A 27590-nucleotide genomic window follows, 5' to 3' on the forward strand; every position below is an offset into this window, starting at 1 on the left:
ATCTGTGTATGCTTAGCTACACTTGTTCAAACGTAAAGGTGACTAATTTTCTAATTTTCCAGCTGAAGACAAAATGCTGTAAAGACCCACTCTGACTAAGCCGGTGACCACTTTAGCTACACATTATGCTCTACTCGATCCACATCTGCTCTCAGTATTTCTTTCCTCCTAAAGGTCACGCAGGGAACTGCCAACACACAAAAGGTCACCTTATCTCTAATAGGGGAGTGCATATGATTAGAAAAGCCACTGAGGAGGAGAAGAATTAAGTGGGAAGAAGACAGAAAAAAGGAGAATATTAATATAGCAGTTCAGACGAGTAAAGACAAAAGTAATTCTTCAGCAGTCTCCTCAGGAAACACCTCACACAGAAAAGAAGTGGACATGTTTTTCAAAAGTGGACTCTTAGTAACACCTTTACAACTTCAGTTTGGGATTACTTTCACTTTTAGAGTGAAGATGAGTTCCTGGGAGTTTGAGGTGGTACTAGGTGACTACCCTACCCTAGTCAGGTCTATTTCAGTGTGTTGAACAGACTATTCGATTAGTCGACTTTAGTGTTGTCTCGCGCCCCTCTCCACGTGACATCGACTAGTCGCAGTACCTGACTTTTGCCCAAGATGGCGGCTCAACACAGAAAACGAGGGTAAGGCAGCACAACATCAAGTGTTTCTCGCTCCTTCCTCGTTTGTGCTCAAACTGCAGCTGTCAGGCAGATACTACGCTAATATACATGCTAACGTTAGCTGTAGTGGTGACATGTCTGTGCATTAAGCAGATCTGGAAAACATCAGCAGTGCAGGACGGAGGCTTCGTGCCAAAATCTGTGACCCAAAAAAACCTGTGACCAGAGGTGGTGACAGTTCCAACCCCTGCAGCTTCACACACTGGAGCGTCATGTTTAAGGGGGAGTAAATAGCTCCTTAATAGCTACGAAGAGGTTTAGCAGTTGATGTAGCACTCTTCTTCTCTACCGCCGAGAAGCCGCAGCGGTCACAGATTTTTTTGGGTCACAGACTTTGACACAACAAGCATGTCCCCTGTTCCAAGGGCTGGCGGTGTTGTGCCAAAGTCCATGTAATGAAAGTTTGCGGACTGAGGTATATGCACTGATTAAGTATTAGAAGTAATGTTGTCCACACAGCCCCGCGACTATGAAAAAAGGAGCAAGCGGATCAGAAAATGAATGGATGTTCACATAGCACAGTTTCCATCTCATCCACAAATGTGACGTTACTGTATATAAGAAGGGTTTATGAAATGTTGGGATTGACAGAACTATGCCTAAAGTTAAGCAATGTGGCATCTGGGAGACAAACACTGTCCAAAATTGAACAGTGTGCCATTCTATACCGGGACAGGGTGGAAGTGTGATTACTAAAGCATCTAACATCTAGCCCAAACCATTCCCGAGATGGTTGCTCAAGCTCTAATCTCTAACATGTGCACTAATGCTAACCCAAACCACTAACCAAACCACTATCCTAATCTTAACATCTCAGAGGCTGAGAAAGTAATTATAACCCCATTGATGCGCATAACCCTGAATCTAAATGCTAACAAAATATGTCATCCATATTTTAATTTTATTTGCAATCTGCACCGGACCATACATAAAACGGGTATTTCTTGGGCCACGCAAAATCAGACCCCACGCGCAGACACCAACACCCCACACTGCAGTCACTGCAACACACGTCTTTGTGAGATGGCTGAATAAGCTTTTTCTGTGGAACATCGCCGGCTCCCCTTTCACCTCTTTAGTCTGGCAGGTTTATTTTACTGAGCCACGACCCTAAATAATGAGAAAGTTTAAGGAAGGAGGCCAAGAAAAAGTCCCAGCATGCACTGCATTCTGGAAAAAACTTTTGTGTGGAATAAAATTAAAAAGTGACAATACTGCGTACTATTGCACATCGGTCCACTTAAAGCACTGGATACTAGCAATAATTCTCTTTTTGACAGTGTGTACGTACAATATCATTCTGCACAATGACTACCAAGGTTAAGCTCATATCTGGTTTCATGACTCAGTTAATGGCATGAGAATGGGATCTTATTGGGCGCCAGATTTACATGGGCTGCCTGGTTAACTGAGCAAAAATTAGTGTTATCTTATAAGAGCAATAATGATACTTTATAATGGCTGACATTTAAATTAGTGACATATTCCATTTCAGGTGGAACAGGAACACAATGCACTATCAGTTCTTTTACTGAACACTATAGATACTCAGGTCTGTAGCCTGTGCTACTAAAGCTATTAAAACAGAGCACTTGTTTAGCATTTCAAACACTTTAAACTGACTAACTGAGCGCTAAATAAACCATTCAATAAGTCCATTAACAAGCAGCATGTCTTGTCTATCTGTCTTCTGCTTATTTTCTTTTCCATTTAACAATGTGTCGTTTTTGAAGTATCACACTCATAAAGCCGTCTGCTCTGCATTGGCAGATAGAGCTGCTATTTTTACCTTGAAACTGTCAAAAATCCACCAAAAATGTCACTTTCACCACCTTTTTCAGACACAATGCAATCTGGCAATGCAGCATCTGTTGACTTACCAGTCTCTGCTCTGCTGTTTTATAACCCTTTTCACATACATTCACATCTTTTTCATCTGTAAAGGGGAATTAAGACATGTTTATATATTGTTGACAAATTTATTTTTTATCAAGGCTCATTTATTTTTTATTATATAAAATTAAATGACATAACAATTAGGGTTTAATGAGCATTGAGCATAAGGCTGCAGCGAAAACCTGACAAACAAGAGGAGAGCACAGAGCGCAAAGAGAAAATAGAGCAAGGTTATATGCATTTATCAAAAAGAATATTCATCCTGAATTGTACATACATTGTTAAATGACTGAAATCAAACCAATCAAACTTGTTTTAAAAGAGTGTAAAAGGTGTCAGAGACAATTCCAAAAGGTGTGTATTGTGATTTGTCCTGTCATTTTAACAACTGCTAATGTTAGATGAGCATCCTGTGTTATCCTGGCAGATCATACATTAGTCATTCGCTATGTTGCACATCTATCTTCTAGTACGGCTTTTTTCCACGAGGTTCAAGAGAACCTGGACTCGACCAGACAAAAAGATGACAGTGATTAGCTAAGTTTCCATTTTCTTTGGAAATGTACAAAATTGAAATAGCGCAATAAAAACCGGTAATAGAAACCTGAATATCGAAAAAACACTCAAATATCGCTCAAAAGTTGTTACGCATTCACGAGGAGGTTTTTCAGATGTTTCAATATTGAAATGTGTCGCAAAAGCGCTATGGAAACACTTTTTCCGCATAAACATGTCACAAAACGTGACGTACCTGACCACATGATGCGAGTCAAGTCACATTGCTGGTTGCATGACCGATTCTCTCCGAGAAAACATGCTGCGCGGTACGTGTAAACAGAAGAGGAAACCGGGACATTTATAAGCATTATACTTTAAAATCATTACTGCCACATTATACATGAAACAACAAAGGAATACAGAGTTTTATGAGGAAGTTTGGAGCATCTGTCTTCCTGCAGCAAAGTCTCGCGGGATGAGATTTCACGGGAGTAATGAGGCGCCTTCAATGGAAACACGTTCAAAGCGCAATTGTACTTTGTTGACCATTAGAAACATTGCATTTATTTTGCAAAAATCTGTAATGGAAACCCAGCTACAGACAATCACATGCAAGCATGCACCCACGCTAAAAAACTAGACTTCAAATTCATTTCTTGCATATTTTGGAATGATGATAGAAACTGAAGTAGTGCACCTAGAGCGGCAGTTAAAGCTGATATCCTGAGTTTCTGAGAAATCTATGTTTATGTATGATTCTTTTGAAATGCGAAAAATCTACCTAACTAGTCTTATACTATGGTCTACTGCCGGTGGTCATTCATATACATTAATGTATATAAATCCAGTCTTCATCCTATAAACCACTATACAAATGGAAACGATCGCCGACTGCAAACAGCCAATAGGCTTTGACTTCTTGTTTTTGAGTCTGTCAAGCAAAGTGAATGCATAACTGTGCACGGAAACAAGGCCGCGCGTCACAACAGCAAACAGGTAAATATGATTTTGGCTCTTACCTGACCCATAGACCTATATCAGTGCAACCCAATGCAACCTTGTTATGTTCCTCGATGCATGTGCAGAAAAGTAGAGGCATGGCTTCTGGTAGATTGGTAGAGGCAGTGGGAGGAAGTGGAGCTGTTTAGGGTGGGACATCGAGACGTTTCTGAGAAACTCCGGATAGCAGATTTAAGGAATTCTGCTGAAAAACCATCCAAGCAGGGGAAATAACCAAAGTGTTCTCTTTGAGATACTTTAGACTTCTGTTCTCACAAGATTTCTTTCTTTTAAATTTGCAAAATTTTGCATTTTAGGGTGATTTTCTTTGAAGAGGTTTGACGTAACTGATTTTCAAAGTATTAGCAAGGTCTAGAAATTTGGCCACGATGTGTCATTTACAATAAAAATGAAAAAGAATGTTGATGTTTCATTATGTTGAAGGAATGCATTCATAGCAGAACCTGTTTACCAAAATATAGGGCAGTAATGTGAACACAGTCCAAACAAACACTCAGTCATGGTTATGGTTAAAAGACAACAGGGATAACACACAGAGAAAGATTCTCACTAAACAAACAACGTAAAGATGGAGAAAAAAAAACATTTACCGGTAGATCAGAATTAAATCAAGAACAGTGAGTCTCTAGAAGAGGAATTTGATGTCTTTCTTTTGTTTAAGATGGAGTTAGATACTGTATATATCCAGGAGCAACTGTGCACCCACACACAGTCCAACAGTAAAACTCTGCCCAGCTGCACGCTTATTGCCTGGTAACCCAAGATGGCTTTTTTCTCTCTCTTGGTTTAAAGAGGGTAATTATTACTATAAAGGGTGGTTATTAAGGAAAGTAAAGCTGGTACTTAAATGCCTGTTCTCCTATTGTTTATTACTAATAACACATTTCAGTAGTTGAAGAGAGCAGTTAAAACAGGAAGGAAAGATGCTGGAAGGAAGAAAGCATAAAAAACAGGAGAAAGGCACAGGAGTTCAGGTTTCCATAGGGTTGATTACAGTTAAAAGGTTTTGTAGGCTTTAGTTTCTAATTTACCACAAATTATCACTGAATGGGAGAAAACAAAAAAGCATCAGTTAATTTTAGACAGCTATAAAGTGTCTTTATCTTCCCTCCGGGCTAGCATTGGGACTTAACGTCATTTGGAATACAAACATCAGGCAATCATCGTCAATCCCACAATGTTTATGCTAATGACAAAATTGAAGATAATTATCCATCTATGTGTTCATTCATGAAATTATGCAAATCATGCATAAACCACATCCATAGAGCATCTTTTACACTATATTTTGATTCAAGACTGTGAGAATGACAGAGAATGGCTGGCTGAGCAAGAGAGAGGGAGCGAGAGAGACGAAGACATGGAAAGTCCATTAACACACTTGTAAATGAGTCTGAGCTATTTACCACATGCTGGGCTTTTCAAATTACTGACTGTGTTCAGGATGCAGATTGCAGATGGCAATTAAAGATGAATCGAGTGCACAGGCGCAGAAAGAGGCACGCGCAAACGTAAGCGTGCACACACTCTCCCTGAAGCAGCAGTTGAGTGCAGATCTACTGATCTCCATAGCAACACTCACTGCCGTAGGCGATGGTGACATCATGATGATTGATTGTCATAAAACAGAAAAAAGTAAAACAGAATGGCATCAGCGATATCACAGGTTTTAGCTGAGTGTAACATGGCTCCTCAAAGCTGGATGCAGTTTTTCTTTTTCAACTTCTAACAACATACACATACACAGCCCTAACAATATGACCTGGTGGAATAGGTACAGTCGCAACCAGGTACTGAAATGTTTGAAACAAGAAAAATCCAAAGTATTGAAAAAAAAAAAACCCAATATGTGTCTCAAGCCTTGAGTTACTGAAATTACTTATAGCGAAACAGTGGCAGACAGAATATAACATTGCCAGAATATTGTTTGTGTTTCCCGACCTTAAATTTAAATGCGGGTCATTTCCTGTCAAACGAAGGTGCCGGAAGGTTTCCCAGTTACGTGGTCATACCTTCCAGAAAATACTTTTTAACCTCCATTCTGTATGCTCAAGGAATATCTGTAACCCTAACCCTTGGTAGACAGCAGTGGCGGATGCTTTAAGACTACAAGGGAACCTCAGCTTCCCCTAAAATCAGTGGTCAAATATGTAGTGTTGTGTGTACATTTCATTGACTAAATATATGACAGAACACATGTATGTTTAGTTCAGAATCAGCTTCTTATAACAGAAAACTGACAGTGACAGCGTGACGTTCTTCATTCATTACCGCAGCGTCACAGTGTTAATAAACAGTGGTGAAGTTCAGCTTCAATTGACTTCAATGGGAGACGATTTAGGGGTTGATCCACTGCAGTCAAACTAGACGCTCATTGGATAAATGCTCGGTTATGACGCACTTAGTCCCGCCCATCGGACGCCGAGCTTCACAGGAGGTCTATGGAGCAGTGGGCTGGATCTGTCTGTTCCGGACGCTGGAATAATGGATGATGATTGGATGATCTGTCTCAGGCTAATTCAATTTTGATTGACAGCGAAATGAGCCAATCAGAGAGTATGACGTTGTAAGCAGGCGGGTTTTTCAAATATTTCAGTCCGTTGCTCTGTGTTGACACGGAGACTTTGCTGATCCTCTCATAGCGAATCAACTTCTGACAAACCTAGTGTCTGTTTTTGGTGTTTGTGGAGACTGTTACTGCTTGTGTTGTGAGACTTTTGACCAAACACTCACACTCCAGCGCGCAGCAGCTACGCGCGTGCGTGCATGTGCGCGCGCGTGCGTGTGTGATAATCTACAAATAGTTGTTGACAACAAAATGTGAATTCTAATAGAATTCACATTTAAATAAACAGATACATTTTCTGAAGTAGGCAGAAAATGAGCTTCCCCTGCATGAAAGACCAGCAGCCGCCACTGGTAGACAGTGTTTATGGTGTATGTCAGTCATTTTGCACGGTATTACAGTCGTCCCTCACTATATCGTGGTTCAACTTTCGCGGCCTCGGTGTTTCGCAGATTTTTTTTACAGTGCAATTTTGCATACATTTTTTGACAGCGTATGAATGTGCATTGTGTTCTGCGTCCTGATTGGCTAATGCTGCGTTCACCCACCAGCGACACATCCAACTTGGTGAGTTTCACTGCCTGCTAAAGCGAGGAGCTGTGCTCCTTTTTCTCCTCTCATAAACACAAACCACCAGTGAAAAAAGCCGGTCTGATTAGCGGCTAATGCTATCCTAGCTCAGTGCTACAGAGAGAACTTTTACCTGCTACTACCACCTCCTCGCTAATTCTCCTCCACGCCTAATCCTTCCTAGTCTGGTCCCGGTTATATAAGCTGTCATACACCTCCAGGTGGTCACACACAGATTCTACTCCATGGTTGAATGGGTGAACAGACCGGTGTCTGTGTTGACGGCCTGACTTCATCGTCAACACAGATTCTGATTGCGTTCGGCATCAATGACTGATTGCTAGCAGTGTGACTCTGACATGCTGTATGTTTGAAAACAGGTTTATGCTTTAAAATCTACAAAGTTTTGAACTTTGAGAGTGTTTAAACAAGAGAGAAATGTTAATTCCTGTCTGAGAACATTGTATAAAGTGTGTGGTGATGGGTTTTACAGCCGTAAAACATGTATAATAATAGTAAAAAATAAAGCTGACTACTTCACGGATTTCACCTATTATTATTAAATTATTGTTATTTTTAGAACGTAACCCCAGCGATAAACAAGGGACTACTATATAGAGAATTGTTTACTTTTTTGTACACATTTATCTAGCTCAAGGGCTAACCACTAAAAACTATATATAAGAAATGTGTAATGTTCTGTTGCACAATAAAAGGTTATTTTACTCTTTATTGTCCAGTGGAACACCACAATAAAAGCAGGCTTAACCTATTATTTCAATAGAGATACTGTATGTGACCTTAAATTAGGTTGAGGGAAGAAGTTCTGTGTATACATTGTTTGATATTAGAAATTCAGGCATTTACAAATTGGGCATATCAGATATCGCAAAAAGCTATAATTTCTAATCAGAAGTATCGCAAGATAAAAAAAAAAAAAATGCAGTTACGGGCACAGACACTATTGCTCAGATAATTGAAGAAGGTAATGTTGTGAAATGTCTTATTAGATTCTTATTTGGTTAAACTCAAAAGTTCAAGGTAAGGAGCACTTAGGGGTATAATAGGAAAATCCCAACAGCTGCTTTGCAAGAGCCATGGTTCTAGTCTGGGTTTAGGTTCTGTGTTTGAAAACCTATTCTTTTCAGGAAACAAACTTGCCTTAGCATAGATTATCAGCACGTTTTCTTTTATAGCTAAAGATGTTTGTTTTACTCCCAAAGAAAATATTTTGTCGACATACCCAGGCATAAAATGTTAACTACACAACTTGCCTACAGTGCAGCTAATCAACATGACAGAAAACTCAAGTTAGATAATCTCAAGAAGTACCAGCATGGAGGACTGCCTTCAAGTCTAGTTTATCAACTTCTTAAACAGTAGGAGCAGACCTTCAGCTCTGATGATCATGTTTACAGATTGAGTAAATGCATTGTGCATCCCGATTTGTTGATACTGCAAAATAACTACCTACACATAAATAGTCTGGGAGGTTTTATGGCGCTCAAGTAAAAAGCCCCTGCTTTGCCCTTAAATCAGCAACAGGGACAGATGGATCTGCTTATGTAACACCATAGATATCTCTTAGGGGGTTCTGATGTTCAGTGTGGTCCCACCGTTCTTTGATTCCTTTATTTCTTTTGTACCACTTTATCGCTACCATCTTCTGTTGACTTTCCTCAGCCCACTAACTGACCCAGCACGGTTTGAGTCTTCACTGTTTGGATACAAAAGGTTATGCTACAAAAAGATCAGAGCCCCCAAACTTCTGGTTTGCCTCCTTTTTTGCCTCTATATCCTCCCTGTTAAGTTTCTTGGCACTTGTTTCTCTTCGTTTTTTTTTTTTACGTAAGACAGACAGAAGTGGAGCAAGCTTCAAAGTGAATGGCAAAGCCGTCTTTTCCCCTGCTCGCTTTGCTGTTCATGCATGTCATTTGGATGCCAGCTCCCTCTTCCCGCACCTCTGCTAGTGCTTGTCATTATTTTTTTCCTCACTTCCATTGTTAGTCCATTTTTCATTGTTATTGGACCAAATGCTCAAATTTCAGGGCACTCTGGAGATGTACTCATGTTTCTGTTGCTTGGAAGAATGTTTCCAACATTCCAAGTACTGCCTCAACAAATGAAGTATGACTTCAAATTGGGGAAGAGGATAAAAAAAGGCATTATTTCGAGAAACAGAGACCCTCCTGGAACAATCCTCGTTACATCTGCCACCTCATCTTATGCAACCTTGTGGGAATACGGCAGTGATGCTGGAGTGAGTTTCGAGGATGGGGGTTTGTTTCTTTGATTACCTGTCACTGGGCTTGAGCATCAGAGGCAGATGAGGACAGACAGAAATAAAGCTGATGTGTTGCTTTAGCTTGGGTTGGGAATAGACCTTATGGACCTGACACACAAAAACCAAATGCTCTGTCAACTCACATTGCTTCACATCTTCTAAGTGGCATCGGCAATGACTGCAGCAGCCAACATGTGTGCAGCATGAACAGCAAGGTAGAACGCTAAGACATCATTCCTTGTTTTCTCTACTGAGATGGATAAACAAAACTAAAAAAAAACAACACAAATCAAACTAACTCCTCTCGCATATTGGGTTTTGCAAATTGCGGGCCAAGTGTTTGCTTGTCGTGATAAAACAATACAAGTTCTACCTGTGTAAGTCAATGTAATTTCAAACTGGCTCTGGGTACACTTATTTGTCAGACTTCTCAACATGATACACAAAAGTGCATCTTCACCGGTCTACATTTTTCTTGTACAATTTAAAGTAAGGTATACATGCATAACGTGGAGGAAATGATGCATCACTTTCAGCTCAGCTTCTCAAGTAAACATCTCATTGATAAATTGGTCGATTTCAGAGATTGCACCTTCACCAAGGAGGTAACAATTTCACCGTTGATTTATTTGTTTATCTTTCAGCTGGAGCACATCAAAAGTATGTAATGGATTTTGACAAAAATGTAACCAAAGATAGACCTTAAGCCATGGAAGTTTATATTACATTTTAGAGGGGATCACATCAATACTGATTCTGGATCAGTTTAAAAAAATAAAATCGAACAATCCCCATCTGTCATCATTAGCGAAATTTCAGAAGTTCATATCTCGATTTGTATGTCGGGTTGGTTCTTCAATTATGCCATAGAACAGAGGTAGGCAACTTTTATCCCAGTGGGGCCACAAAAAATTTATTTGTTTTAGTTTTTAAAGTAATTTAGTGTGTTTTTCTGTCATTCTATGTATGTTTGTTGTTGCCTTGCTTGTTATGATTGCATTCTGTGCATTTCTGTTATTCTTTTGTGCATTTTTCATGTAAAATGTATGTTTTTTGGAGTCATATTGTGCTTTTATGTTGTCTATTTGCATTTTGTGTTTTAAAGTATTTTTTATTTGTATTTCTATTGTCGTTTTGCTTGTTTGTTAGTACTCTGGGTTTGCAGTCATTTTCTGTGTTTTTCTTGTCTTTTGTAAACTTTTGTTGACATTTTCTGTAATATTGTATATTTCGTTGAGTCATTTTGTGTATTTTTGTTGTCTTTTTTGTGTTATTTGGAGTCATTTTGTGTATTACTGTTGTTAAGTAGATCATTTTTGGAGTAGTCTTGTGTGTTTTGGAGTATTTTCTGTGTGTTTCATGTCTTTTACTCTATTTTCCTACAATATTGTAATTATTTGTGTAAGTTCAATGCTTTTGTTTTGTATATTTTTCTGTAATTTTGTACGCTTAATTTGGAGGCCGCATGTGGACCATGGGCCGGCGGTTGCCCATGTCTGCCATAGACTTTTATCTGGTTCCGATTCAGATTTTCATCGCATTTCATCACAATTTTAAAAAAAATGGGGGTGCCCATCCATTTGGACCTACTGTATTGTTATTAATAGGGATGAAAACATCTTCCAAGCCTTTAAAGTGTGAATGATCATGTGGTACCATGATTTACAATTTGCTAGTAAAGAGAAACTGTAGCTACTCTGCCCAAAATACTCTGATGGTGACAAAAATGGGGTACAATGACAGTCAAAAGTACCATTAGGGAAATGTCAGAAAAAGCACGGAATTGAGCGCATGTTTGCAGCTTTATAGTGCACCAGTTCTTTACACACAGAGCTATGGAGTGTTGCATTTTGCTGCGGAGAAACTGCCTTAAATTAAAACACTGATTTACTGGACTCGGCAGCTGCTCACACTGCCTCTCTCTCAATGACTGCGCCTGCCTACAGTTCAACATGCTGAAACGGCTGTTGATGAAAAAGTATATTATCTTTTCCCAGGCTTCTTGTTCTCTCCTGTTCCTGTTAGGCATGTGTAGAAGCATTGTTAGTTCATTTATCAAACCGCAGTCCTCCACTCACAGCGCCAGGCTCAGTGATTAATGACGACCGTTCATAGTCTTAAACATTTAGCTTTGTTACGCTGACACGCTTACCATATTGGTCGCTGTGGGTTACTTAATGTTGGATCACATTGGGTCTGCGTGTGTGATGACGTGTTTGCAGGGTGACCTTTAAAAGCCTCTCAGTGAGCAAGTTCTGCAACATGGTTTCAACTAAACTAACCTCCTAAGCCCCAACCACTTTTCTCAAAAAATCACACATCTATAAAAATAACGTTTTTCCAAGCTTCTACATAGGACCCTTAGTGGTTACAGATGATGGGACGTTTTGGAAATACATGATACTGAGTGACAATAAATCATGTTTTAAATACATAAATCTGTAGTACGCCCAAAAAAAAACAAAGCCAATTCTTAGTAGGGAAGGCTACAAAATCTGAAATAATTGAACTAATGAATGGACATCAATTGTAGCAAGTTTGGTGATAATCATAAACATTAGGCCAAAAATACATGTTTTTGTACAAAAAAGCTTAGGCGGAAGTACACTTTGCCACATCTGTGCCAACGTTTTCCACAAGTTTGGAAACAGGTATCAAACTGTGATATGTCAGTCAAATTGATTCCAATAATTTTTAGTCTTATGTTTAACCACTAGGTGTTGCAATTTGGCTTAAACACAGCGTTATAAAGCTCAGAACCTGTAGAAGTTGGTGATATAAAACACTATGGGACCGGAATTTAGGCATGAGCACTATAAGCTCATTGGACAAAGAAATGCCAGTATGTTTGTAACGGTGGTATCTATCTGACGACACTATTTGTTTTTATCAAAATATAGAGTTTTATGAACATTGAAGCAATTTTTGATAAGAAACAACAAAGGTAAGACACAATTTGTCATCATTGCTGACTTTTGCCACTGCGTATATTCTGATTTCGTGGTGTTTTGGTTTGTTTTGTGTTTATTTTCTGAAACATAGAACTGAAAAAGGCTGAGTTTGCGAAGTTGTCGACTTTTCCCTCTTTGAGCATAATGGCCTGGTGTGTGTGCTGTGGTCTTTTGTTGGGTTGGCTACAGTTATTGCAAGTTATAAAAGTTTCTTAGGATTACGGAGAGGTTTAGAATGTGTTATGTCATTCATTCTTTACAACATTTAGACCTGTGAGAGTCACAGAGGCTGGATCTGCCCCTGCAGGCGGGTCAGGTGGGGCAGAAGAGACTAAACTGTAACTTTATCATGATTAACCAAATACAGTGTGGCAAAAAAGTCTTTAGTCAGCCACCAATTGTGCAAGTTCTCCCACTTAAAAAGATGAAGCCTGTAATTTTCATCATAGGTATACCTCATCTATGACAGACAAAATGAGGGAAAAAAATCCAGAAAATCACACTGTAGGATTTATGATAAATTTATTTGCAAATTATGGTGGAAAATAAGTATTTGGTCAATAACAAAAGTTCATCTCAATACTTTGTAATGTACCCTTTGTTGGCTATGACAGAGGTCAAACATTTTCTGTAAGTTTTCACACACTGTTGGTGGTATTTTGGCCCATTCCTCCATGCAGATCTCCTCTAGAGCAGTGATGTTTTGGGGTTGTTTCTGGGCAACTCAGACTTTCAACTCCCTCCAAAGATTTTCTATGGGTTTGAGATCTGGAGACTGGCTAGGCCACTCCAGGACCTTGAAATGCGTCTGGCACTGCAGAATTTGAGTAGAAATTTTGCTTGTTTTTAGGTGACCAAATACTTATTTTACTGAGGGATTTGCCAATTAATCATTACAAATCCTACAATGTGATTTTCTGGATTTTTTTCTTCTCATTTTGTCTCTCAAAGTTGAGGTATACCTATGATGAAAATTACATATTTTTAAGTGGGAGTACTTGTGGCTGACTAAATACTTTTTTTCCCCCCACTGTATCTATCTAGCAAAATAATTCAGGCATGTTCTCAAGCTATGTGGCTCCTAATCATCATTACACAAATTTGACTGAACAATGTATGATTAATATTATTGACTAAAAGCACCATAAGTGGCTTGCCACCTGCAACTAATAAAATATATTGCTACATTACTTTCAACTTTCCAATTAGTCTAAGTTACAGCTCTTTTGAAAAGACACCATAAAACCTACGAAAAGAAATCCTTCAACTATCTGGAATCGACCATGGCTCTCTTGTCGCATAGCAATTTGGCACGTTTCGATTCATCTGTTGCAGACCTTATTTAAAGCAGTGGAAACTGATTAAGTCCATCAGAAATATGATGGAAGCATGGGGATACAACGGAAATTACAAGCCAATTAGAACAGTGGCCTACTTTCAAAGACGATTTCATTCATGACCAGCATTAAAAAACACAACCTGTTAAGGTTAGGGAAATGATGATTAATAGCATGTGGAGTGTGGTGGCGTGTATGTGTGAGGTTGTCAGAGTCAGACAAAGTAATTTAATGAAGTGACTCTGCGGTGACCTTTTCCAACTCTCCAGAGCAATGTCAATCTCAATTTCACCCTTTCCCATGAAGGGGCAAAGTGTTTGTTATTAAGGCTTATGTCCTTACTATTGTGAGGCTCAGTGGAACCTTGGAAATTCTCAGCCAGCAGAGGTTAACAGGTGAGGCAGGTGGATAAGGGATGTAGAAACAGAAACAGAGAGATAGCAAAAGTACAAAACAGGAAGAGACATGAAGGCAGGAGAGGAACAGGGAAGCAAAAAAAAAAACAGCAGCAGCAGGCGTGGGAAGGTTCAGTTTCATAATTGGTTTTAGTTTTGCTTTCAGAAAAAAAGAGTCTTAAATTCCAATTTTCAGGAGGTTCATTAGACCCAACTTTTAAGGTCTGAATTAATATTAAAAATGAAGATCATTAAGCTTTTGAATAATGGGCCTGTCATACCAGTAGACTTTCAGTTTGCACAGCGGGAGCTAAAAAGATTAGCTCAATTGGTGACCAAAGCCACACATGGAAGAAATCTTATCTTATAGTATCCTTATATTAAAAGTAGTTGGTGCTATTTTGTTAAAAACAAGGCCACATTAATTCAACTACACTCAATTGTAAAGCCTGTTCCCAGCCATGAGCCATTGTCCTTAGTTAAACTTGTGTGTTTGTGTGGTGGACAGGGTTTGTCTGGGGTGGGTGTATTTTTTAACTATGTAAAAGCACTTTCAGCTGCATTGTGCGCAATTTATAAATAAAGACTGATTGAATAAAAAATATGAAAAGATAATGATTTGATTTAGATTACATTTTTATTTCGAACATAAACACAACAGCAGTGTATTTAACACAATGAGAAAATAATAATAATTAAAAAAAAATCAAACAAAACAAAGAAAATAAATGGTTGCAAAATCCTGCACACGAAAGGCTGTAAATGTTTGAAAAGAAGTAAGAAGAAGTAAACATTTATATGATCCTACCCCTTGTAATGTCTACGACTATACTTTATTTCTATACATTCATTTTCTTATAATATACACCTATTTATACTGTAACAATTAACATCACTGTAAAAAAGAAAAACTGTTAACATCTTGTTTAAACTATCTATTGAAATTATATTTCATGTTTATTTTTATTCATAATATGTGTAATATTTTGCTACTATTTTGATTTTGTTGTTGTTTTTAAGAAAATAAAAGAAATAGTCAAAGACAAAAATGTTCAGGTTCTCATTTGAAGTTAACTAAATTAGCAGTGGAATCTAATATCTAGCCTCGGGTGCCGCATAACTCGAGGTTTTCAACTGTTTTTGAGCTTTTATCGTCAACTCACCCCCTCACAATTCAAGTATAAAGTTCTTTATTATTTTTTACTCATACCAGAATACCAACATCTATTCTAGTGCTTAGATTTTCTGTCAAAGTCGTCTCAAGCAGCAAATGTTCTCACGTCTTTTACACATTGCAGTTTGAATGTTTGAAGACCCACATCTGTGTAGGAGACACTAGCAGTTATTTTAATGATTCTCAAGAAGGAGTGAAGCATTGACTCAGTAATCAGTCAATGTCTCCATAAGAGTGGTCTGTCCTCCAGTGATCCTGCTCTGGAATGATTCATTTCCACAAGATTGCACCCATCTGCTGGCTTTGGGGGACACTAAAATCCTCTATCAGTTACAATTACCCAGTGGTTGCTGAGGACATACGCTGCGAGCGTGTGTGTGTGTGACCTGTTCACCCCGAGTGGAAGTGTGTGCATGTGTACGTGTGAGGAAGGATGAACTCGCACTGTGAATAGAAAGGGGAGTGATGTGCGAGCTGACTCCACACTACTCCATCCTTTCGGGATGGTGAGTCCATGACAGATCGTCCATTGGGATGTAACAGTCAATGATCCTGTGTGTGCACATGTGTGTGTGTGTGTGTGTGTGCGCGCGTGTGTGGTTTTAACATGTCGTTAACAGTAAGTGTGTGTAATCCCCGTTAATTTTGTGCCTTCGGTGCAGGGTGGGGGTCAATGACATTTTTCAGTTACAATTACGTTTTCACATACCCATGTTCAATTACTATTAAATTACGATTAGAGTGACCAGCATTTTCCCCAATTACAATTAAATTGCAATCATTTTCCATCCTCAGCAATTCAATCACAATTACGTTCTCAACTACTGGAGTTCAATTACAATTAATCACAATTACGGAGCCTGAAATAAATAACCTAATAAAAGTTAACCTTCCTCTTGTGTTAGCTTTCTGTTAGCATATCTTATGATAACGGCTCCTAAATCAGCTGTAAAATACACTAAAATCTATCAACTAATTTGTTTCCCATCTCTTAGTTACCTGGTTAGACTTGCAAATTAATGAAAATATAGGTTATAATATTTTTGGTGAGGGTGTCTGAGCCTTTTTTGGTGTCAGTACACCCCTTGATTTAAATGTTTTTAATATGGTAAAATCTGGAAAAGCTTGATATCAATCACATTTTAATAATTGTTAACTACATACAGCATGTGTAGTTACATAGCATTGTAACATGGTTCCCCAGTTTTACGTTAAAATATAATTGACAGTTTTTATTGAAATAATTCAGTCAATTATCTTACCTCAATTACAATGTCATTACATTGCAACAACAACACATGAATTAAATTACAAATATAATTAGGCCATAATTGCATTGAATGATCACTTACGCGATTACAATTATAATTGACCCCAACCCTGCTTCAGTGTTAAAACTATAGGATTTAACCAATTCACCATTAAAAGAAAGCAGAAATGTTGGCCACAAATATATTTTATACATATTTTATATTTTTTTAGAGATTTGTCTCAAAAATATTCACAAATAGATCCACAATTTTCACATGTAATTTTCAGATTTTCACATGTTTTTCAGATCCACAAATACAGCCACGATTTTCACGATTCTCTGCAGAAACTTCAATACTGCCCCCTTGTGGAGGGGTGGTGCTTCACACAAATGTGGGTGGGGAGCTGTGTGTGTGTGTGTGTGTGTGTGTGTGTGTGTGTGTGTGTGTGCGTGTGTGTGTGTGTGCGTGCGTGAATCTGAGCAAAGCTGCGTTACATTTGTCTGAAAAATAAATGCACACACAAGCCGATCCACGATAAATACACACACGAAATTTGTGGATTTGAAAAACACGTGAAAATCTGAAAAAGACAAATCTCTTCCCATATTTTACCTCCTTTGGTAAAAACAGTGGAATAATGTAAAGTTGTCAATGGCAACATTTTTGATGTGAAACCAGGCTGTGTACAGGAAGCACACAGTCACACATCCCGAAGGAGCCCTAAAGCTGCGATATGTAAAAGCAGCCAATGCTGCTGCTGGGTGATGACATTGGGGTGACAGAAACTGTAGCTGTGGGACTTTATCCATGAAAAGAAAACCTCAGGAGATGGGGCAAAGAGATGAGCTGAACCACTCCGCCCCATCCCAACCTCCGAGACATCAAAGTCCATCCATCCTCCCTTTCTCCAAGTCCCATTCGTCTTTCCCTCTCTACAATTCTCTCTCGTCCTTCAGAAAACCCTCTGATCAATTCACTGACTCTCACTTTCAGTAGGAGTTGGTAAATCTCCCCCATTACCCTTTCTGTAACATACTGGAAGTGTTTACTGTGAGAGTCCATGTGACATGTGTGCGTTACATAAAGCTTTCTGTGATGGAGGCTGTCAGAGACCTGCACAGGTTGCGAAAGCAGAGGAGATGAAGTGAGTCTGCATTTCCTGGCTGTGTTGCAAATTTATCTCTCTGCTTACAGCTCAGATTTTACTGCTCGTCCTCCACCACATCCTCTCTTTCTCTCTCTCGTTTCTCTGACTCACCATGAGAGACCAGCTTCCCTCTGTGCACCTTCTAGCAGCCATAAATCTGACACATTGCTCTATAAAGCTGCTTTGAACATGGCTTTACAAATATTAAGGAAGAGCAGAATAAATAAATAAAGGTAAATAAAATAAAAAACTCCTGCCTATAGGGAGAAAGCTGGGTTTCCACCTTAAAAAACTGAAGCCGATTCGCTGGGCTTCAAACGTCTACTGGGAGTTTGTCTGGGAACATTTCCCGTGGGGCCTGTTTGTTTCCGGCATCCATTGTCAGGTTTATGACTGATATTTTTCAATGTAATGCTAAACCCTTAAAGATCAATGTGTTCTCAGCAGAGCTGGGCTGGTAACATTTTAAAAAGATTACAATATATAATCAGGGGAAGACTGCATTGGGGTGTACAAACGTGGTCCTGGATCTTGCAGATTTGACAAAAGACAAAAATTATTTATTCATTCATTAGAAACTAGTGACAATGCTTTTAATCAAAACAACAGCGTGCACATAAATAGTTTTACCTGGTTTCTTGCTTGCCCGTGTAGCCGCTGCCTTATAACTGACTGTATTTATCTTTGAATATATCTTTTCTTTTATTGTTGTACTTTATTGTACATTGCATATTTCCTCCTTACTTACTTATTATTTCTGTTACTTTTAACCATTCAAAGGTAGGGTAGGTTATTATCAAAAGCTAGCATGATTTTGAATGTAGCTTCACCGACGGCTCCGCCTTTACCCCCCTCCCCTCTGTGCTCCGTCCCACTCACATGCACGAGTGCCGGTGCTGCAGAAGAGGAGCTCAGCTCATCGCTTTTTTTGTGTAGAAACCTTGTTGTCTCATGTCTCATTGAGCAGTAAGTAAACAATAAACTTTACCATTATATATGTTAAAAAACGTGATTAAAAAAAACTCCATTTTAAGACCGTCACCGGTAACGCGCTTTGAGTGTGAGCTCGTGCACGCGAGGGGTCAAGAACGAGCAGGGAGCCAGGGAGATGTCATTGGTTAAAAAAAACTCACCGTCTTTTTTTGTTGGTTGAAGTTATTACAGGTTTACAGCTGCTACAGGTGATAGATTTTCTTTGTTCCTTTTTCAGAGCACATAAGTTCTTAATTTCTGTCAGGACCAAAAACTTAAAAAGTATAACTGGAGAAAATCCCCTACCCTAGCTTTAAAAGCCTCCTGTGGACAGGTGTTGTTATTCAGCACATGTACTAATACACTTAATACAATACATCTGGGTAACTAATGTAATTGTGGAAGCAGTAGTTGAGATATGTGGAATAAATGGAATATCAGCAGAACTTATTCATAAAATGTTGAAAACTTGCAGTGATGATGGACTGCTCCAAGATACTTAGCGTACTAATGGTGGTAAGCACAACCATTATTTTTTTAGTAGCCTAAAGCATCATAGCACCAAGATTTACACACTCCAGTACAGTAGGTGATATGCAACTATTCAAGTCCATTGCAACATGCCATTAACCAAGAGCAACACCACTAGCAACAACAAACACTAATGTAATTGTGATGTCCACATCAAATTCACATCACATTTTGCTTTGTGCTTTTTGTTTCAAAAATCCCTTTCAAGGGGCAGTGTTATGAAAAATTCACTCTATAATGGTTTTTGCTACAGTGATAAACATTCCTTTGGCTTCATTCAGAGGGCCACAGTTTAAAAAATTATGTTTCCTCCCTCCCTTGCTATTCCACATTTTTGGAATGTTGGAATTATAACGCGTTGTGACGTCACAACGTAGAAACTCCTCCTCTTGACAATCCTGGCTCCTCCTACCCTATAAGAGATTGAGCTTCTCCCACTCAGACTACCTCACAGGTAAAATAAACAAGTTGATATTACAGTTAATACATTTACATTCAGTATATAGATAAACTGAAGTGCACTCACAATCAGTTTCACTTTTAGTAGCCGTTATATCGCCTCGTATTGCATCTATGGGATAATGTGATGTGTTTGTGACTCAATGTGACGCAGCGGTTGGACAAAACTATGGACTTTCGTCTTAAATGGACTAGTCCTGTGACCAAAAGAGGTGTGAATGAAAAGAAAGTGGCGTAGCAGCTCATGTGAGTGTTTGAAACAGCTGACTCAGCTGATAGTTGAGAGTTTACTTCCATGTGGCGCAGTGTGAGCGGTCACAATCAGTTCCATTTTTAGTAGGGTTACACCGCCTCGTATCACCTTTATGGGATGATCTGACATGTTTGTGACCCAACGCGATGCAGCAGTCGGACAAAATAGTAGAGGTGAGGGGGAGAAGGAAGACTGTCAATGATTTACTGCTGCTGTGGCCTGTTTTTGGAGCGGTCTGAAAGTGACTTTTCAGAGGGCTAAAACTCCAGAAAACAGGCGAGTTTGGGAAAATAAACCTCAAATACTATGTTGTTGGGGGTTCTTAGAACAAATGAAATGGGTGAAACATAGCATAATACTGAACCTTTCATGAAAAATTCCAGCTTTAACCCCTTCCAATAATTGTGTGTGTATGATTCCTTTTATTTGTTGTACAAAACTCTTTTGAAATCTTTTTTGAATGTGTTTTTCATATTATCTGTTAACAGTAAAAAATGACTCTGGAAGGAGTAATACTGAGCCTTTGTTTAAGACACAGTGACATCTAAAGTCTGACATACAAGCATTTTGTGACACAGTAACAACTAAATGGATAAACGACCTGCCGTGAAAAGTGGAATGAAGATTTTATTCGTTCGCAGCAGGTGTGAATTTAACAACCAAAGATGTGGCTGTTTCCTCCACTGTCATACCAACTGAGACGATCACAGAGGTTTCCTCTCCACTAGACACTCCACAACACCGCTAACAGCTGACACTAAAGCTCTAAATAATCATGAGACAGTTTTAACGAGAGAAACAAACCTTTTTAAAAATCATTCCGGATTCAAGGCGGAAACAAACAGCTGAATGGTCCACATTGTGCAACCTGTTCATGAATGGGGTTTGAGTAGTTGACAAGTGATTCTTTGGCTGTCAGTTTATCAACAGCAGCAATTTTTCACTCTTGATCAGCCAAGCGTGGATGCATTATAAATGAACTGCATTAAAGGGGCATCACATAGAAAGAGAAAAAGGCAACTGCTCAGAGAATCATCACAACCATCTCTGCCTTTGTCTCCACCCGCTTTGTCTGTCACACACCCTTCCAATCCCCCCCGCCCACCCCCCGCTCTCCTCACCACTCCTGTCTCGTCCGATCGGCTTCACCGTGACAGACGTGTTAGGCATTCACAGAGCGTTGGGTGCCATGTGGACAGAAAACTGAGCCCAGAAATCAAGCAATATGCTGGCAATCAAACCAGAAAACAAACAAAACAAACCACACTCCAATCCCACATGCATCTTGCACACATGGTAGACCCAAAAGTTCAACTATGTTACTGTTTTTCATCTAAAGTAAATCAGTGACTCAAATAGTAAAAGGTGTTTTGGGAAAGTTATAAATTTCGTTACTTAAAGAGTAACTAAACCCCAAACCCACTTTTTTCTGCTGAATACATATTGTATGTATTTGGGTATTAAGTAGTGCTGTTTATTAATCCTTGTTCCACTCTTCACATATTAGTAAAAACTCTCAGAGTTACTGGCCACTAAGGGTTGCACGCCACCTATTACAATCTTATTTTGCTATTGGCTGAAACAGATTCTTTAACCCTCTGGAGTCCAGGGTATAACAAACCGTTTTTGACTACTTTTGATTAAACCTTTATATCTCACCATAAAATGGTTCAGCTTGCCTTGTTTGGGATCATTTTTTTCAGCACAACTTCAGCTGTATGAATTTATTGTTAATTCTTCATTTTGACATAGTGTATAAACACAATGAACTCAAATCCAAGTAGAAAAAAATGGGTCTTTTTACTGTACAAGTTCACCAAAAATAACAAGTTAAATGGCATGTTAACATAATCAGATGTCACAAATTATTTGTGCTACTGCAAAAAAACAATTTCCACTAATGAGACAGAGGGACACATCACAGGCCTAACACTTTCCACCAATAGGAAAGAAGTGTATTTTTTCGTCTGCAAACACTTTTGTTTTGCAAACGAAGGAAGAACAGCCCCTTTTTTAAATAATCAGTAAAAGTGCAACATTTTTAATCTATCATAACTATTGTTCTACTATTACGATAATTCAAATACTGGTATATAGTTTTGAGTCCTCGTTTTCAACACAAGTATAATGGACACTCTGCAAGGCTGCATCTGGCAGGGTTGTCTTAAATTGGTCATGCGCGTCTGTCGACTCCTAAGGGTTAAGATTCCCCTGCGTCATCAACTTTCACTGTTGGCCCTGCCCCTCCTATAAAAGCTGAGAGGAGGGAGGAGGGTTTCCTCCAATCACAGCCCTCAGTGAGTATTGATTGAAAGTTCTAATGAGGAAGTCCACTGTGTTCCGTGTGAAACAGCCACTGTAGCGGTGATGTTTTTGACTCTGTGCTTCTATAAAGAGCAGATTCTGCACTAATCAGAGGGTTCATCAAGCTATGTGTGTATTTACAGACACTATGTTATGTCTGTATTCCTGTCTGTCTCTGCGAGTGCGCGGACGTTTGTATCGGTCATATCGCTATGTGCGTAGGGCTGTTTGCCCCCGAGTAATGTCTTTAAGGCTGTGTGTGCGCTTCACGTCGTGATTGTGTGTGCATGCCTGTAGTTGGAGTGACACATTTCAGCTTATTAACTCCCTGTGTGTGTGTGTGTACAGACATCATTGTGTGTATTACCGTCTGTCTCTGCGCCCAGCGGAGTGCGCTGACTAAGTGGGCGTGTCTTACTGCTCCAGCAGTAACGCCCATAATCAAAGCATTTTTTGAATTTCCCTCCTAGTGGCAGGTCAGGAGAAAGCAGGGGTTTAGTTACTCTTTAAAGAGGATTTTAAAAAAATGCCTTGCTTATGGGCAGTTAAGACACACCCAGTCTATACTAAAAATTCTCCAGTAAACAATGTATGCTATGCTAACTAGCTAATCATTACTCAATATACCCTCTTCTCTCAGTCCAACCTACTCACCACAGATTGTAGAACCCACAGGTGCTATTTTTATTAAAAGGGGCGGGGCTAACAGTGCTTGTTTGTGACGCAAGATGGCCCCAAAACGTCACATGATCTTGTTCTCAGCTAATAGCAAAAATCAATTTTAATAGCTGGGTTTTCAACTTATAGAGGCCAGTCGCGCTGATATTTTACTAAATATGCCAAATTGAAATACTTTGACTAAAATGTTGAAAGTTGGACCAGGATCAATGAACAGCACTACTTCATACCCAAATACTTTTGTATTCAGCATAAAAAAGTGGTTTTTGGGTTAGGGTTAGGTTTAGCTCTATAAATTTAATTTGAAAAAAGAAAATTCTCTGATGTCTTACCAAGCTGTAACTCCATGTTGCTGATCTTGTTCTCCGATGGATACAGAATCTTTGGAGGCTTGTCGGTCAATGGAGCTGAAGAGACAAAAAAGACGGAAACAAGAACAAACGTCAGTAAAAAGAAAGTGTGAGACCTGCTGAAAGAGAAAACACATCATACGCAAATCATTTTCTTTCACAATTCAAAGACGCCTTTCAAATTGGAGACTCGTTCTATTTTCTAAAGCAGAATTTATTGCAAAATTAAATTTTATTTTCCAAAGAGTCATTATAAAAGGTGTGTGTTTTGCAGAGATGCTAATACTTAGCATTGAAATACAAATTTCAGTGCCTGATAAAAGCACCACACCTGCAGCTAAATTCAAAAGTCACCCAAAGATCTTCATAGTATGATCTTCTTTAATGATAAGAAAAGGAAAATATATATTACTTAGCATATATTACTTACCAATCGTGTTTAATAATAATTTGACTAATTGGGTGAAATGTAATTAGCGTGAATGCTGTTTTTAATCCTTTTTATTCTCACATGACTAACTTTTATTATTTTAACAAAGTCATTTGCGTTTGTGTGTTTCTTGTATAAAAAGCTGTTTGTTAAAAAGTGTTTCTACAATCATGGAAAATTGTGGCACAGAGACATGGCTCTAGTTTGTTTCCAGACTCGTTTTTTTTTTTTTACCAGTTTTGAACGATGAATTATTGCCTTTAAAGTTCCCTCCCGTAAATCATAATTTTTAAAATTATTGTAGCACCTGAGATCCTGTTTGAGGGACGAATAAACAATTTATCACAGCTGGAAACTCGAGAGTTTTATTTTCTTCTGTTACACTTCATTTAATGACTGGGTTAAATATGCTTGTTGATATAGATATTAAACAGCAGTTTGGGAAGACTGGAGTCCAACCATTTTGACTTATTTATGCCTAAAAAACACTTCCCACAGATTACATTGGCAGTTTATTTCATCCATATGCCCTTAATTTATTTCTAAGCATATCAGGGTTATGGTTAGGGATCAAAACAGGTATATTTCATTCCATTCAGATGAGGCTGAGATCCAGAGGCTCCATTAGGGTTTAAGAGGTTCAATGCTATTACATAATCTGCCTACATCAGGAAATGGCCAAATTTTCTGTAAAATGTCAAATGTTTATCTTTTGCTTTACTTAAAAATTGAGTGGACAAAATTAACTTAGGAATCAGTTTGTTAAAAAGCATGCATCCTTTCCTTCTTTGGAAAGTTTTACATTTTTATTATATTTTGTGAAACTATTTCTTCGGTAGCATGTGTGAGCAGACATCTCACATTTCTATTTTAACGAAAGGCAGTGGCTATCCGTACGGTTGCCGTATCAATATACCGACATTCTATCCGTACACAGCGTCCCTCATTGGCCAGTTTAGGTCACGTGATAGGTCAGTCATTGGCCAGTTTTACCCTAACCCTAAAAATTTTTGCGATATTGGGTTATAACCTAACCCTAACCCTGAGACGCTATGTACGTGTACTTCGGTAACCCTACTAATAGCACCGGGGGTTGTCTGTATGGCAATTGTACAAATAGACACTTTATTAAACAAAATAAGATCAAAACTGAACTATTTTTATCCAGAGAAAATTATGTAAAGGAACAATATACTAAATAATGCTACACGTAAAAATCGTTTTGCTTAAACATGAAATCTGTAATCCTAACGGTAACAAGACAAGAACAAATACTAATATTGTACCCACAAAATGTATGTGACTCCCATGAGCAGACCTTTAAGGTCTAATTATCTAACAGTGATAGGCCAGTCTGAAGCCCCTTGTTTTTATTAAGACGTTTCCTTAGTGTCCTCACATAACGTCTACTTTGCCCTCATTATGAGAGCACTCTAACAAGCTGCTCTGAAGCCGGATTCTGTTTATATGCTTGGAAGGAACAAATCATGGAAGGCTTTTTGTCTTAAGTAATTTAGCTGGGTAACGGCTTTCCTAGAGTATAGTGCAGGGTCATGTACAGTGCTTAGTTAAAGAATTCATGATGGCATGTAAAGAAAATACTGGTGGTGCACATATACCAAAATGTGAGAGTGAATTATGTTTTATTCTGTGTGTATAATCTTAGACAAGGACTTTTTTAACTACCCATGAAAAATGTCAATGAGTTAGCCATGGACAATATTATTTAAGATATATTTTTTTTACATTTCAATAACACTATAATGACCCTCAGGCACAACACACAAGAAGAATGTGGAAAAAGATAAACAGGCCTGGAACTGCATATCAGTCTTGCTCCTTTTTGGCATTACAATAAATGTAAAATAATGCAAATATGCAAGGCAAAATTTGTATTACACAGAAGTAAAGGGATTTTACAAAAGTATCCAAAAAAACTCTGTCTGCCTTTTCCAGTTCATCCATAAATTCTTTCATCACATTTTGTTTTTGCACCTTCAAACATGTATGTATAGCTATTAGAGGTGTCCCAATCCGATACTGAATATCGCTCCGATATCAGCCAGAAAAAGAATATCGGATTTTATTGGACTGCATCTAAAATGACCGATATAAGCTTTCCGATAAAATTTTCTGCTCCACCACTTCTATCCATAGGTGACTATGGTTCACACTCCAACAAAGTACCCTACTGTTGCTGACTATTGTTCTCTGTTTGAGTAACATCACTTGATCAAGCCTTTTCTAACATTCATAACTACAAAATAAGTAATAAAAGTATGTATGATTCATGCGGATATCGCATTGGATCAATGTCGGTATCGGCCGATAGGAAGGGCTGCAATATCGGCATCGTATCGCAAGTGAAAACGTTGTATCAGGACATCCCTAATAGCTATACAAGAGCACTTAGAGTGCAAAACTCTGCCAAATATCTTATTGGCCAGATATTGGCAGTTATCTGGATCAGTGATTCTGATCATGGTACCATGATCATTCACACTGGAAAGGCTTAGAATACATTATCACCATTAATAACAATACAGTAAAGGTCCAAATGCATGGGAACCCACATTTCGGCAAAAAATTGCAATAAAACGCTCAATACAGATCTGATCTTGTTGAAACTCAGTGAGGTAGTTGATGAACCAACATAACTGGGATACATGTCATAAAGATCAGCCAATCAAGATGTGACTTTTTGAATTTTTGGCAATGATGAAAAATTGTGATTTTTTAAATGATCCAGAATCAGTATTTTTTATCCGAATCTTCAATGACATAGGATGATGTGTGGATTTAATCGGTAATAGATGAGAAATATTCTGCTGGAGATTTCTTCCTGTTAAAAGGGAGTCGTTTCTTCCCACTGTCGCTAAAACCTTGTTCATGTGGATCTTGTTGGGTTCTTTCTTTCTTATTATGAATTTTACAATTTGATAAGTGCATTGAGATGACTTTTGTTGTAATTTGCGCTATACAAATAAAGTTTAATTATATTGAATATAAATTTGATGCAGATTTACAGTGTGGCATGATCTACAACAACAAAGACATGATTAAAATACCTGAACGAAAAAGCGTCACAATCAGAACAAACTAAATACAGGCAAAGGAAGAACTTGAACGCTCTATTTAAAGAAGAGGAATTATCCCCTTAATGATGGCTTCTAAATACAGAGATGCAACAAGTGGTTGTGACTCACCAGACTTAGAATGCAATCCCTTCAGAGATAACCCAACATCACTCTGTGAGCAATGGACACACACGCACGCACGCATGCACACACTTATCGCAAATATGACTGATTCACTATTGTGTTCAGGTCAAGATCACAAATCCTCCTAAATCAGACACAGACTACTGCGAACACGGCAACCTGTTGATTGCATCTGCTGTTCACAAAAACCACATAAGTATGCAAACATATACAATGTCATGCCAATGTGTGTGTGTTGCATGTACACATTAGCATTTCACACAAACAGAAAAAGACAATAGGATATGAAACTCAATATTACCTGTGTTATTTTTGCGTGAGAAAATTAATAAATACCATTTTAAACTGTGAAAATGATTAATTACTTGGCTTCATTACAGAAAATGTCGTTAACGGGGTTAAAAACCGATTATTTTGGGCAGTAAATAAAAAAAAAAAACATTTACTGAGTGATTGATTGAATATTTATGAAATTATTTAAATAATTTATTTAATTAAGCTCTTATATATTATTTGTTAACACTTACTTGAAGTTTTATACCTAAGACTGACAATAGGCTGTCATTATTATTACATGACACATGTCATTAGCATGAATAAAGTGTCATGAAGGCTG

At 38.4% G+C, this 27590-nt stretch overlaps 1 protein-coding gene across 5 annotated transcripts in view; it reads right to left on the reverse strand.

The window, feature by feature from the left end:
- il1rapl1a (interleukin 1 receptor accessory protein-like 1a) overlaps positions 1-27590 on the reverse strand; it is a 257504-nt gene that overhangs the window by 57844 nt on the left and 172070 nt on the right. For all 5 annotated transcript variants that reach the window (XM_028436788.1, XM_028436786.1, XM_028436787.1 and 2 more), the window contains exon 6: positions 23306-23380. In XM_028436788.1, the coding sequence (XP_028292589.1) occupies positions 23306-23380 (75 nt within the window). The remainder of the gene's footprint in view (positions 1-23305; positions 23381-27590) is intronic.

Source organism: Gouania willdenowi, chromosome 21, assembly GCF_900634775.1.
Source record: "Gouania willdenowi chromosome 21, fGouWil2.1, whole genome shotgun sequence".
NCBI lineage: Eukaryota > Metazoa > Chordata > Actinopteri > Blenniiformes > Gobiesocidae > Gouania > Gouania willdenowi.